At 35.8% G+C, this 15,998-nt stretch overlaps 1 protein-coding gene across 5 annotated transcripts in view; it reads left to right on the top strand.

The window, feature by feature from the left end:
• Window positions 1-15,998, top strand: part of LOC133550215 (ribokinase-like) — a 70,121-nt gene that overhangs the window by 41,673 nt on the left and 12,450 nt on the right. For all 5 annotated transcript variants that reach the window (XM_061896364.1, XM_061896366.1, XM_061896365.1 and 2 more), the window contains one exon: window positions 10,931-11,119. In XM_061896364.1, coding sequence (XP_061752348.1) covers window positions 10,931-11,119 — 189 coding nt within the window. The remainder of the gene's footprint in view (window positions 1-10,930; window positions 11,120-15,998) is intronic.

Genomic DNA, 15,998 nt, shown 5'->3' on the forward strand with positions numbered 1-15,998 from the left:
AAAATAGGTCCTGGGCCAAAACTCACTTCATATTCTATACTGCTCGCTAGTGTTACCACATCTGACTTATTGTGCAGAAATATGGCGAAATAACTACAAATGTGCGCTACATTTGTTAACTCTGTTACAAAAAAGATCAATTACAATAATACATAATGTTGGATATAGAGAACATACAAACCCTTTATTTATTGAATCAAAAATATTAAAGTTCGGTAATTAGGTAAAATTGCAAACAGCTAAAATGATGTACAAAGCAAATTATAACCTGCTACCAAAGAATGTACAACAATTCTTCTCAACTAAAGAGGAGGAATATAACCTTAGAGGAAAATCTAATTTAAAATATTTGTATGCACTTACAACACTTAAAATCTTTAGCATATCAGTATATGGAATTAAATTCTGGAATGGATTAAGTAAAGAAGTTAAACAATGATATGATCCAGTTTAAGAGGTTGTACAAATTAATAGTGCTTACAAAGTACAAAGAAGAAGAATTATGAGAAATACTTTCAACCTTATTGAAAATAAGATATTCTGCATCACAGTATGTTAATAATGACTGAATTAATTGATTACATATTACAAAACTGTTGTGTATACTAATTCACAGATGTTACTTTATTACTAAAAGGTCAGTAAATGATTCTATATATTTGTAAACACTCTGAAGTTGGAAAGGGGTAGGATTAAATAAGCTTTGCTTCTTCCTACTCCTTTTCGGACATGATGTAAAGTGAAATTATATGAAACTGTGTGATGTATTATACTGTAAGTATGTCCATGTTCGAAATAATCTAAAGAAAGAAAGAAAGAATTTCTGCGGTTCTTGAACTTACCATAGTGTGGACTGTGACATAACAATTTGTTTACATGTAAAATCTTCCACTCCTTCTTTGTCTCATTTTGTCTACCAAAAGTGTCATGCTGTGCGTGAATGTGCAAATGTAAGCTTTGTTGATGTTATTGACTTGTTGGAGTGCTAATCAGGCATATTTGGTCAGTGTATGATTGCAAGCTAATCAATGCTAACATGCTAATTAGGCTAGCTGTATGTACATATTGCATCATTATGCCTCATTTTTAGGTATATTTGAGCTCAGTTTATACCATTTACTTTTATCATCTTTGTATATAATTTAGTTTGCATGTCTCATGACACATTATCAGTATGTAATATTGGCTGCATTTCAGATAGTTGTTTGTGTGCCATGTTGTTCCAAACCACAGCTAACATTACCTAGCCTGCAAAAGGTTGTAATAAATCTATTAAAAGAAGACAGTCTGTTGTTTCCTTTAACTTGGACACACACATCTATACCTTTGGCCATTAAAAGCCAGTAATTTCCAGGAGTTATCCCATCACTTCTGGGTAGCCTCTGATTTACCAATGGTTTATAAAGTTGTAAAAAAGTGTAGAATAAATATAACATTTCAGTCAACGAAGATTTGCTTCAGCCATAGTCATTTTGATTGTAGGTTATTATAGCTAATATACACACTTACGTCATGTGTTGCCTTAATTATAAGACTTTTCATTTTTTGCGGCTCCAGACAGATTTTTTTTTTGTATTTTTGGTCCAATATGGCTCTTTCAGTGTTTTGGGTTGCAGACCAAAGAATCCCTTAATTTAAAGTGCAGTGTTTTATTTTCCTATATTCAAATACAGGGTTACTGTTAAAACTGTGTGTAATGTTATACTGGCCAAAAATATTAAATATACTTGTTAAATAAAACTTCTGACTTGTTTTTAACGAATATTTGCTTTAAAAACCACTGTTCGTGATCATGACCCCCACCAGCATATCAGTAGTCCCACTGTAGTATTCATATATATGTATATATATACATGTATATATATATATATGTATATGTATATATATATATATATATATATATATATATATATATATATATATATATATGTGTATATTCATATATATATTCATATATATATATATGTATGTATATATGTATATATATATGTATATATATATGTATATATTCATATATATATGTATATATATACTGAATGTTTATATATATGTATATATATATGTATATAAATATATATATAGATATATATATGTATATATATACTGTATGTATATATATACTTTATGTATATATATATATGTGTGTGTGTATATATATATATGTGTGTGTGTATATATATATATATATATATACTACTGTACTTTCCTCCCCTCTCCTACAGTCATAACATCTCACCCCAGGTGATGACAGAGAGTAAAAGTGGGCGTAGGTAGCTGGGAATTACATTAATAACAAGGCTTTTTTCTTGACTCAGCCACCCCTTGGGCGTTAATGTGAAATGCTTTTTGATGTCGTACTGCACAGCAAAAAAAACACTCTATAGCCAGGTGTGTGGAAACACAAAATGCCTTTTTTGTATAAGGGTTGTATTATTTTGAGTCTTTGTACAGTGGTACCTCTACTTAAGAGTGTTTTGAGATAAATTCTGTCTTTCGGCTAATTTTTATGCTTTAAGTTGAAAGAAAATATTTGAGTTTCATGCATCCCGCTATTAGATGACAGAGCAAATGTCACAGAGAACACTGTAAGATCTGCCCAAAACATATGATCTTACTCTCTATCATTAGCTTATAGCTAATGGACATAAATTTGTTTTCCAACCGTGGAAATAAAGACTGTGAGTGTGAAGGAGAGAGTGCTTAGAAGAAGACGCGGATGATATTCATTGAAATAAAAAAAAGAATCTTTAATAAAATAGCCGTCAACTTGCATATCACTGGTAGTCTGCATCGTACTGAAGCAGAATGTGTCAAAATCGCCAGCCAAGAATGGTAAAATAATATCTTTAAATGGCGGACATCTATTCATGGAAAAGCTGCTGATGGTGTGTTTGACAGAGAAGCAGATGTCAAATATCCTTCAAACGATGGCAAATGTTTGAGAAAGGCTAAATCTCGTTTGCGAAATGATGTGAAAATTTTAACCCTAAATTTGTAAAATTGTAGCAATATATTACAAAGGGTTTCTGTGGGGCATTAAAAACATTAAAATACAATAAATATATATTTTTTTAAATTAAAGGCTTAAATGGCATTAAAAAAACATTAAATGGGACGTCCAGAGGAATTAAAAAATGTAATACAATTGTAGGACTCCACCGATAAGTCAATACGTCAATTCATCGAACTACAAATGAAAATGAATTAAGAACGTTGCGGTCGTCGAAAAATTGCTACGTCTCTGGATTTTTTTTTTCCGTCTCTGGCTTTAAAACTGGATACAAGAGGTTTTGTAAGGTCCGAAAGAGTGAAAAGTGCTGCTTTTATAGCAGACACTCTGATGGGTGACAAAATCAAACGGTTTCGGGGCCCAAACTCTGCCAGTCTTTGGTCACGGTAGGCATGTAGTCCCTAACTTTCCCACTATATCATGTTAATGACGAAGCTGAGCTTGTTTTATATGCAACTTTTTTTCTCAGTTGTCTCCAGTTCAACACATAAGCTAACTTTGCGAACTTTAGCAAACAAGGAAATTCTCAAAATTGATCACATCTCCTTTATATATTGACTTAGTTCCTTTAGCTGCCTCATACGTTATACATATCTTGTCATCTACTGTACCCTTTTTAAACATCTGAGAGGTTGTAAAATACAACCTATTCAAGAAGTTTAATTGACTCAGTTTATTTTTATTGCATATAAGGGGCTTTTTGGCACTTTTCCAAGTATCGTCCCATGACATGTTTTTTTTGCAAAATGTTTAAACTAGTCATCCATTTTCAAACACGTGCATAATTTGCATTCCTAGTATAATGTTAATTTAATGAAAAAAAAAAGTGTATCCTAATTTAAAACGTAACCTGTAATTTGTGGCGCTTATAAGGCATATTTTCAGAGAATAAGCATTTTTACAGCATGTTTTAAAAGCGATAACATTTAAAAAATATATTTTTGTTTATATTATATTGATCAATTAATTCAGAATTGGATGTGGGCTTAATTGCAGTTCCCCTTTAATAATTTTGGTTGAAGGTACAGTGTGATGATTGACAGGCGGAACCTTTTAATTGACTGTTGTCTACGGCCCTGCATGAATTCATAACACTGGGTGCTACTATAGAAAAATAAATAATTAAAAATACATTGTGAAATGAAAAAGTCTTGCGAGCCAATTTCTAATTCACTAGATAGTAAAAGTTAATGTGAATTTGTGAACTATACAACATTATCATTGGTTCTTAAGGGTTTAAAAAGTTTTCTACAACTGACAATTGTAAGCTTTTGACTATATATAATAACCATATGTGGTCAGACATGGGCATTAAAAGTGTATTAAGTGGCATTGAAAATGGCATTACAAAGCATTCAATTATAAATTAAATTATACCTGTAGAAGCCCTGTGACAGGAATATATTTAAAATCTACTATATATTCCTTTTGCAATATCACATAATTATGTCTCGACTTTAACAAAAGTGTATGTGTGTGTAAGTGTTTGTGTTTTTACTTTTATACACACTTGATCTTATTTTGGTAACAAGAGGGACTCAGATGATGACTAACAAAACATCCTTTTTTTGCACCTGACAGTACCTGCATGACTGCAGGCTCTTAAAGCATTATTTCACTGTGGTTTGTGTTTTAACTGTCCAGGGTCATTGCTTTCTTAGATAGATCACATTCTCAGGCTGCCATTTGACTTCAGCGTCAGTCGTGTTTGAACTCTCATGAGTTCTGGTAGGATATCTGAGATACACACACAGTCCAGGTGCGTGTGCAAGTTTGCGTAAGCATGTGTGGTCTCACTGTACAAGGCTGACGGGTGACGTGGGAAGGTGGTGCATGACCGGGATTAAGCAAGACAAAGTGCAGGCGCTCTTTGATCAGCAGCCCGCATGCAATGTTGAGGAGCCTTATTGAGAGGGTTGACATTATCTTCCACGCCCATCTTGGGGCCCCACATGCCAAAAGTGTCTATCATGACCCCGACTGATACAGAAAAATGAGATCCCACAACAACCTATCAGAATATAAATATTGTTTTTAATTTGCCACTAAAACCCGTAATATGATAAAGCTCATTGACTAGAGACTTTACGCATGTTTCATATATAACAAGCCAAACAGAACAATTTATTATGTAACATGCCTTTTAAAAAAATATATCATATGAAGAGATGGACGCAAATTTGGTAAAAATGTGTTCAAAGATGCAGATACAGTAACACCTCAACTTACCGTGACCGACGATCATTATTTAAGACATTGTTGTAGAATCAACCTTTTAGAGGGGAACTTCACTTTTTTGGAATTTTGCCTATCGTTCACAATCATTATGAAAGACATGATGATGGATGTAATTTTTTTAATGCATTATAACTTGTATATAAATGTAAATACAAGTCTGCTTACAGATGAACCAATGAGAGCTTCTGTATCCCGCCCATAAAACTCAGTAAATAACTTTCCAAAAACCGCCAACAATACTTCATTTAGATTTTGTGACTTGAATATTAACCAAATATTAGCGATATTTATATTACAAGCACTATTAATAGCGGCACTGTGATCACTACCGTGTGTGCCGATGTTTACATCATTGAGTGGTCTGCTGCTTTCTCGCTTTCTTGCTCCCTGTAAGCTTATTGTATATCATAAATCATGCATCTGTGTTGGCCCTGTGAAGAGGCGGCGACTGGTCCAGGGTTTACTCCGCCTTCCGCACATGTGCAGCTGAGATAGGCTCCAGCACCCCCCGCGACCCCGAAAGGGACAAGCGGTAGAAAATGAATGGATTTTTCGGCAGAATATCGCAGTTCCCATAGGCTCCATTGTAAGCAGACTTTTGATTGAACGTATTTAATATTTAGAATGCAGAAAAAAAATACATCCGTCGTCATGCCTTTCATAATGATTGTGAACGATTCCCCCAAAAAGTGCAGTTCCTCTTTAACACAAAACACTTGTCTCTCAAATCAACATCTTTCATTTCCGCCATAAATAGTTTGTCTGCGTTTTCACTTTTATAATAAACAAATCATTAATACTCGGTTAATATTCAAGTCACAAAATGTAAATATGGTGTATGGCAGTTTTTGAAAGGTTATTTATTGGGTTTTATGAGAGGAATAGATGACCTCTCATTGGCTTTTATATTAGTTTTTTATTCATTTTTTTGTTGTTTTTATTCAGCCATTAGTGAAGCTAAGGATAATAATTGAATATTGTTTTTAATATTGTTGTGCAGCAGTTTGAAAACATTTTTGTTGTTTAAATTACATTTATACACCTACTCAGTGGCCTAGTGGTTAGAGTAGGGGTAGGGAACCTATGGCTCGGGAGCCAGATGTGGCTCTTTTGATGACTGCATCTGGCTCTCGGATAAATCTGAGCTGGCATTGCTTATCACGATAAATAATGAATAATTCCACTTGTAATCACAGTTTTAAAAATAATATTCAAAATATAAAACATTCTCCATCCATCCATCCATTTCCTACCGCTTATTCCCTTTCGGATTCGCGGGGGGCGCTGGCGCCTATCTCAGCTACAATCGGGCGGAAGGCAGGGTACATCCTGGACAACATTCTCATGCATGTTTAATTCCATCCATCCGTTTCCACCGCACCTGTTCAAGAAGTTGTGTTAATTGTAAGAAGTTATTTATTTATTATTGGTTAGTGTGGGGCTTGCCCTCCTGGGGGTTCTTCAGACCACCAAGCACCGACATGAGAGCCTGTTTCAGGGTTACAATATTGTTTTATTTTTCAATAAGTCCCTCAGTTGCTTTCCAGCAATTGTATTTTTCTTTTTCGTTTTCGCTCGCGCTCTGGCTCCAGCCCCGACCCTGTCTCTCCTCCTGGCTCCTACTTATAACAGAGTGACAGGTGATTAGATAACAAGGCCCAGGTGGGCCGTCTACGCACCTGTCGCTGATTTAGAGCCCGGTCCTGGCACACCCCAGTTCATTGCAGGCCCACAGGCCACGCCCCCTCCACAGTTAGCTTCGGAATAACAATGTTATTACAAAGAATAATAGACCTATTATACTCTAGAAATGTTGGTCTTACTTAAAAATGCATGCGTTTAGTTGTGTTCAGTGTTAAAAAGAATATTATATGGCTCTTACGGAAATACATTTTAAAATATTTGGCTTTTTGGCTCTCTCAGCCAAAAAGGTTCCCGACCCCTGGGTTAGAGTGTCCGCCCTAAGATCGGTAGGTTGGGAGTTGAAATCTCGGCCGAGTCATACCAAAGACTATAAAAAAAATGGGACCCATCACCTCCCTGCTTGGCACTCAGCATCAAGAGTTCGAATTGGGGTTAAATCACCATAAATGATTCCCAGGCGCGGCACCGCTGCTGCCCACTGCTCCCCTCACTTCCCAGGGGGTGAACAAGGGTATGGGTCAAATGCAGAAGACAAATTTCACCACACTTAGTGTGTGTGTGTGATAATCATTGGTACTTTAACTTTAAATGTGCTCTACAAATAAAGTTGATTGGATTGCTTCATTGTAAGTGAACTTTTATTCACGTTTATTTAAGAGTTAAAATGCATTTAAAAATGCATCTTTAGTCATGTCTTTCATAATGATTGTGAACGATAGGCAAAATTCCCCCCAAAAATGCAGTACCCCTTCAAGTTGAGGTACACTTGTAAATTTGTTTTGAGTGATTTTCCTTAGTGTGTGTTTATCCCCTTTAAGTTTTTGCCAACTCCAGCTTTTCATTTCCTTTGTTGAATATATCTGCTATACAAATTGTGCCTGTCCTTTTTTTAATATTATATGTATTTATTTAAGTTGTCTGCTCAAATGTTTTTTAAGTTGTAACATTTTACATTTAATAACTTTATGTTATGCTATATTGACAGGAACACTGAGGAATTTTTTAGGTGTCCTGACAGAGTGTACTGTATGTTAGTTGGTGTACAGCGCATTTACTGTACATTAGATTTGAGAACATAAAAGTTTTTAATATAATATAGAAAATACCACATAGGTTTAATCGACTAAAAATACTATCACTGTACAGACAGTCAAGTGTCATTAAGTCTAGTACAAACCCCGTTTCCAAATGAGTTGGGAAATTGTGTTGGATGTAAATATAAACAGAAAACAAAGATTTGCAAATCATTTTCAACCCATATTCAATTGAATGCACTACAAAGTTCAAGATATTTGATGTCCAAACTCATAAATTAATTTTTTTTTTGCAAATAATAATTAACTTAGAATTTCATAGCTGCAACATGTGCCCAAGTAGTTGGGAAAGGGCATGTTCACCACTGTGTTACATCACTTTTTATTTCAACAACACTCAATAAACGTTCGGGAACTGAGGAAACTAATTGTTGAAGCTTTGAAAGTGGAATTCTTTCCCATTTTTGTTTTATGTAGAGCTTCAGTCGTTCCAACAGTCCGGGGTCCCTGCTGTCGAATTTCACGCTTCATAATGCGCCACACATTTTCGATGGGAGACAGGTCTGGACTGCAGGCGGGCCAGGAATGTACCCGCACTCTTTTTTACGAAGCCACGCTGTTGTAACATGTGTTGAATGTGGCTTGGCATTGTCTTGCTGAAATAAGTAGGGGCGTCCATGAAAAAGATGGCGCTTAGATGGCAGCATATGTTGTTCCAAAACCTGTATGTACCTTTCAGTATTGATGGTGCCTTCACAGATGTGTAAGTTACCCATGCCTTGGGCACTAATGCACCCCCATACCATCACAGATACTGGCTTTTGAACTGTGCGTCGAAAACAGCCTGGATGGTTCGCTTCCCCTTTGGCCCGGATGACACGATGTCGAATATTTCCAAAAATAATTTGAAGTGTGGACTCGTCAGACCACAGAACACTTTTCCACTTTGCATCAGTCCATCTTAGATGATCTCGGGCCCAGAGAAGCCGGTGGTGTTTCTGGATGTTGTTGATAAATGGCTTTCGCTTTCCATAGTATACCTTTAACTTGCATTTACAGATGTAGCAACAAACTGTATTTAGTGACAGTGGTTTTCTGAAGTGTTTCTGAGCCCATGTGGTGATACCCTTTAGAGATTGATGTCGGTTTTTGATACTGTGCCGTCTGAGGGATCGAAGGTCATGGTCATTCAATGTTGGTTTCCGGCCATGCCACTTACGTGGAATGATTTCTCCAGATTCTCTGAACCTTTTGATGATATTATGGACTGTAGATGTTGAAATCCCTAAATTTATTGCAATTGCACTTTGAGAAACGTTATTCTTATTAAATTGTTTGACTATTTTCTCATGCAGTTGTGAACAAAGGGGTGTACCTCGCCCCATCCTTTCCTGTGAAAGACTGAGCATTTTTTGGGAAGCTGTTTTTATACCTAATCATAGCACCCACCTGTTCCCAATTAGCCTACACACCTGTGGTATGTTCCAAATAAGTGTTTGATGAGCATTCCTCAACTTTATCAGTATTTATTGCCACTTTTCCCAACTTCTTTGTCACGTTTTGCTGGCATCAAATTCTAAAGTTAACGATTATTTGCACACAAAAAAAAAATGTTTATCAGTTTGAACATCAAAAATGTTGCTTTGTAGCATATTCAATTGAATACGGGTTGAAAATGATTTGCATTTCATTGTATTCCATTTATATTTACATCTAACACATTTCCCAACTCACATGGAAACGGGGTTTGTATATAATGTATATTTGTTGCCTGGTTAAATAATGAATAATTGCACTATATGCTAGTATTAACATATTGATAATATAATTAAATTGATTTTTTACATCCCCTTTGTTTTACAACCAATACCTTCATAATGAGTGTCAGACATATGAGTGGTCATACTACTACAGGATATGTTTGAGTCATCGTTTTCTACGAGTCACCATGATTTGCCTACGCAGTCTAGGATACATATACCCACGCCGTCTATGTGATACGTGACATAATGCGTCTAAATGCATTCAGCAAGATTGTCTGCATGAAAGGTCTCACCTTATTTTACCTTAATAAATATTATGCAAATACTTTTCATGAATGTAGACTCACCAGCAATTTTTTCCCAAAAATATTATTCAATGTATTACAAATAATGTGTAAGAATTTTTTTTAAATCTTCCCAAAATCATATCATCCGTCTAAAATTGGAAGCATAACAAAATCACAATGTTTAAATTTACAATTTTCTTTTATAATTTTGACAATCACACTATCGTCACATTTTTTTGTAATAATCCCTGTTAGAAAAGTTTTGTGTTATTTTGAAATGAGCTTTGGTGTTTTTTATTGATAGTTGCTGTATAATTTGTAAAAATCAACTGTTTGTATAGCTACGCAATTTATAGAAAAAATATATATATAAATACACAATTTATAGAAAACAAATTAATGTGTGTAAATATTCTCAAAAAGTAAATTACAGTAAGCACTAGTTAGCTTCTCTCAAATGCAAGTACATTTGCTGCACATCTGTAGAAAGCAAAGCCCCCCCTAAAAAATAATATTGTTTGTTAATTTTAGAGGGCAAACTTATGATGTAAGACACATTCTGCTTCTGAGTTTATTTGCAAATGTTTAAACATCTGCTTTTTCACCATTTAGTCGGTTCATAGTAAGACAGCGTTACGGCTAAAACATCTTCTGCGGCACGGAGTGCTGACAAATCCAGCAGCTTAAAAACAGACAAGAAATCTATCTGACTGCACACATTGTGTAATACCTTATGCTGGAATTACTCACACTAAACAGTTAACTGAAACTTGCAAAAAAAAGCATACAAATCACATTGAAATTGTACCAAATTGTAATCTTTTTGGTTTATTGTATTTTTATTACAATTCCTTAATAGTTTTAACAGTAACTATACTATATTATACAGTAACAGTATTATCCAGATTTAGTTCGATATGTAGAATAAAATTATGTTCCTCTGCCACCATCTAGGCTGAGTTGCTGACAGGTTTGTCAGTAAATAAGGTGGAGGAGGCGCATCAGGCCGGCCGGGAGCTGCTGAGGCGAGGATGTGGCGCAGTCATTATCACCTTGGGAGCCCAAGGATGTGTGGTGCTTGACGTGCAGGATCCCTCTTCTAAACATGTTCCAACTCCGGCAGTCACAGCAGTGGACACCACAGTAAGAATGACACACCATTAGCAACATATTGTGTGACTTCTTATTATTTTTATCATCTTTGATTATGCGTCATTTTCTCACCCTACCAAAACACTGTTATCGCCCTTTTACTTAACCAGAAATGTTTTCATTATTACTACTGGGACTCTGCAAAAATTACGAAAGTCTAAAAAATAGGGTTGCAATGAGAGAAAATACTGTACAGTCACTTCTTTTGGAAATGTCCCCTTCAATTTCTCAGTAAATAGTGCAGGAATTATAATGACAAAATCGACGCACATACTCTACATGAGGTAAGAAGCACTGAAGGTTTAGCGTTCATATTTAAGATTGTTTACTATTGGCATAAATATGGTTACTAAAAATGCATATTCTTCTGTGCATGTTGTTTCCACACACAAAAGCAGGTTTTCGATCTTGATTTTTTTTTTTTTTTAAGTCAAATTTGCCACTGAGCACACCAGTCGGGTCTCACCGTAAAGCAACCTGCTGCGCTTTTCAGGTAGCCATCGAGGTTATGGTAAAGGAGCATGCACTGTCAAAATAAATAGTGTGATTTATCTGCCTATATATGGGTACATGATTAATGCAATATTTGTGTCTGATTAATCACGAGTTAACTTGTTTTTTATGAAGGTGCTTGTCTTTAAACCTTTTTTAACAACATAACGTGTTCATTTTGTGCAGCAATATGCATTGGTGCTACCGCCTTACACATTGCCAATCATGTGCATATCATTGTACCTATTGTATCTATAAAATCAGCTGCACCGTTCTATAAGCCTGTAGGTTTAAAGCCAAAAGCTACTTCTTGGGTACTGATTAATGCAAAGGGCTACTAATTTGATACACACTTAAAAAAATTGCCACAAATAGCCAATTTGCTCAATTTACCTTTAATAAATAAATATATATATATATATATATTAAAAAAATGGCTATTTCTGTCTGTCATTCCGTCATACATTTTTTTTTCCTTTTACAGAAGTTTTTTTGTAGAGAATAAATGATGAAAAAAACACTTAATTGAACGGTTTAAAAGAGGACAAAACGGAAAAAAAAGGAAAATTTAATTTTGACACATAGTTTATCTTCAATTTCGACTCTTTAAAATTTAACCAAAAAAAGAAAAGAAAAACTAACTAATTCGACTCTTTTTGAAAAAATTAAAAAAATAATTCATGGAACATTATTAGTATTTTTTCCTGATTAAGATTAACTTTAGAATTTTGATGACATGTTTTAAATAGGTTAAAATCCAATCTGCACTTTGTTATAATATAACAAATTGGACCAAGCTATATGTCTAACAAAGACAAATCATTATTTCTTCTAGATTTTCCAGAACAAAAATTTTAAAAGGAATTCAAAAGACTTTGAAATAAGATTTAAATTTTATTCTACAAATTTTCTAGATTTGCCAGAATATTTTTTTGAATTTTAATCATAATAAGTTTGAAGAAATATTACACAAATATTCTTCGTTGAAAAAACAGAAGATAAAATGAATAATTAAATAAAAAAAATGTAATCAATCTTTACAATAAAAAAATACATTTACTTGAACAGTGATTTAAATTGTCAGGAAAGAAGAGGAAGGAATTTAAAAGGTATATGTGTTTAAAAATCCTAAAATCATTTTTAAGGTTGTATTTTTTCTCTAAAATTGTCTTTCTGAAAGTTATAAGAAGCAAAGTAAAAAAATAAATGATTTTATTTAAACAAGTGAAGACCAAGTCTTTAAAATATTTTCTTGGATTTTCAAATTCCATTTGAGTTGGAGAAGGCATTCGACCGTGTCCCTCGGGAAGTCCTGTGGGGAGTGCTCAGAGAGTATGGGGTATCGGAATGTCTTATTGTGGCAGTCCGCTCCCTGTATGATCAGTGACAGAACTTGGTCCGCATTGCTGGCAGTAAGTCGGACACGTTTCCAGTGAGGGTTGGACTCCGCCAAGGCTGTCCTTTGTCACCCATTCTGTTCATAACTTTTATGGACAGAATTTCTAGGCACAGCCAAGGCGTTGAGGGGTTCCGGTTTGGTGGCCACGGGATTAGGTCTCTGCTTTTTGCAGATGATGTAGTCCTGATGGCTTCATCTGGCCGGGATCTTCAGCTCTCACTGGATCGGTTCGCAGCCGAGTGTGAAGCGACCGGAATGAGAATCAGCACCTCCAAGTCCGAGTCCATGGTTCTCGCCCGGAAAAGGGTGGAGTGCCATCTCCGGGTTGGGGAGGAGACCCTGCCCCAAGTGGAGGAGTTCAAGTACCTAGGAGTCTTGTTCACGAGTGGGGGAAGAGTGGATCGTGAGATCGACAGGCGGATCGGTGCGGCGTCTTCAGTAATGCGGACGTTGTATCGATCCGTTGTGGTGAAGAAGGAGCTGAGCCGGAAGGCAAAGCTCTCAATTTACCGGTCGATCTACGTTCCCATCCTCACCTATGGTCATGAGCTTTGGGTCATGACCGAAAGGATAAGATCACGGGTACAAGCGGCCGAAATGAGTTTCCTCCGCCGGGTGGCGGGGCTCTCCCTTAGAGATAGGGTGAGAAGCTCTGCCATCCGGGAGGAGCTCAACGTAAAGCCGCTGCTCCTCCACATCGAGAGGAGCCAGATGAGGTGGTTCGGGCATCTGTTCAGGATGCCACCCGAACGCCTCCCTAGGGAGGTGTTTAGGGCACGTCCAACCGGTAGGAGGCCACGGGGAAGACCCAGGACACGTTGGGAAGACTATGTCTCCCGGCTGGCCTGGGAACGCCTCGGGATCCCCCGGGAAGAGCTAGACGAAGTGGCTGGAGATAGGGAAGTCTGGGCTTCCCTGCTTAGGCTGCTGCCCCCGCGACCCGACCTCGGATAAGCGGAAGATGATGGATGGATGGATGGCATTTGAGTTTTGTCTCTCAGAATTAAAAATGTCAAGCTATGCGAGACCAGCTTGCTAGTAAATAAATAAAATTAAAAAAATAGAGGCAGCTCACTGGTAAGTGCTGCTATTTGAGCTATTTATGGAACAGGCCAGCGGGCTACTCATCTGGTCCTTACGGGCTACCTGGTGCCCACGGGCACCGCGTTGGTGACCCCTGGTTTAAAGCTTGGGAAAAATATTATTGTGTTGATGAACAAAGGCTGTATAATGTGCCCAAGTCAGCTATTGTTATTTTCATAGGCCTCTGATTGGCCAAAATGTACATTAAAGCAGGTGAATGTGTTTTTTATATGGGCAGACTTTTTTTTTTTATATATAGTAGGGAAGGAGATACCTGTATGTGCATTTTTTTTATGTCCATGCTTGGCCATGGTAAAGAGGGTCATACTTGTTTGAACTGTTTTTAATTAATAGCGGAGAAAGAGGTGTTTTTTTTTTTTTACTCTAGTGGGAATTGCTCATCATCAAAAAATATTTCAAGAGTCATTCCTACATTAAATTGAAGCTCAATGTGTTGACTTGAAATTAGGGCTGTAACGATTAATCAGTTAAATTAATCAATTCAAATAATTACATTCATTAATTCAATTTAAAAAAAAAAAAAAAAGAAACTTTGATTCGAGCCAACTCTATGTAGGGGCAGGTAAAATAAATGTATTTCCCCCTCAAATCAAACTGTTTGAAGTTGAGAAAGTACATTTTTATATACCCACAAAACATGTATATTACAAGTTGAAAAAATAAAAATAAGTTGCAGAGGAGAGAAAGGTAGAATTTAGGAGACCAATTTTTATTCCAGTGAGTTAGGATTTGGACAAAATGAAAGAGATAAATAAAGAAAGGAAAGTATCCAACATGGGGTGATTAAAAGCATAGAGAGGAGGAGAAAAAGAGTATAGCCTGTCAATATTAGTGGAATTTCAAGAGGAAATTCTTACTAAATTTGTGAGGTTGTTTGTACCACCACCTCTGTGTGTTTTAAATGCCAGAAGTATGGACATATAGCGGCTTGTTGTTAAGGGGAACACACATGTAGAAGGTGTTGGCGACGCCAATAATATGGCAAGTGTGGAACAATGGTGTCGGGAGAAGTGTGTAAATATCATATGCAGAGGCAGTTACAAAGTGCAGAGAAATACATTTGTGGAAAGATTAGACGTGTTGACTCGTTAATTGTTAAAAAAGAAACTTTGTATGTTTCATGGCTGAAGTGATCAACTGTACATTTCAAGCTAAGCATAAGACTGAGAAAACATCAATTGTGGTGAAAAGTGCAGCTCAATATTTGGAAATAAAAGGCATCACCTGTGAGCAACTTAATGAAAAATTAAAAAACCAAGAAGCGGGAGAAAAGCAGATAGGTATTAAATATCAAACTTAAAATGCGTCTTGGTGTCCTTTAGTATTTTTTTAATGACTTTTGTTTTTTTTCACAAAAAATATATATCATTAAAATATTCCTTTTATGGAAAAAAACGTTTTACTTTATTTATTATTGCCATATGTCCCTGTATGTTAATTTGATTGTACATTAGAGTTTTCTTGTTGATAATATAACACAAACTATGTATGATATGATTCTCACTATTAGTATATAACATAATTATTAATATAAATACAAACTAAGTTTTCTCTGTGCAATTATAAACAATGTTATAGCATTTCTAAAAACACAAATAGTTTATTTCCAGCAGTCCTTTAAAAAGAAAACAACAGTTATAATTTTATCTGACCTTTGTTGCTGTGGAACATTCTAAGACCTTTTGAATGTGATGCCTATTTTCCTTTATTGAATCCAGTAATGTTAGACTCATTTCACACAAACCTCTGTGGCTTGTTTTCATCACCAGAGTTTCACTTAAATGTGTACTACTTTGTTTCCTGCCTCTGATGTTTTGGTTTGTGCCACCTCGAATGCGTCATGAAAGCCATTCAGCTGCTTTTTTATTGTTTGTA

Source organism: Nerophis ophidion, linkage group LG03 (genome assembly GCF_033978795.1).
Source record: "Nerophis ophidion isolate RoL-2023_Sa linkage group LG03, RoL_Noph_v1.0, whole genome shotgun sequence".
Taxonomy (NCBI): domain Eukaryota; kingdom Metazoa; phylum Chordata; class Actinopteri; order Syngnathiformes; family Syngnathidae; genus Nerophis; species Nerophis ophidion.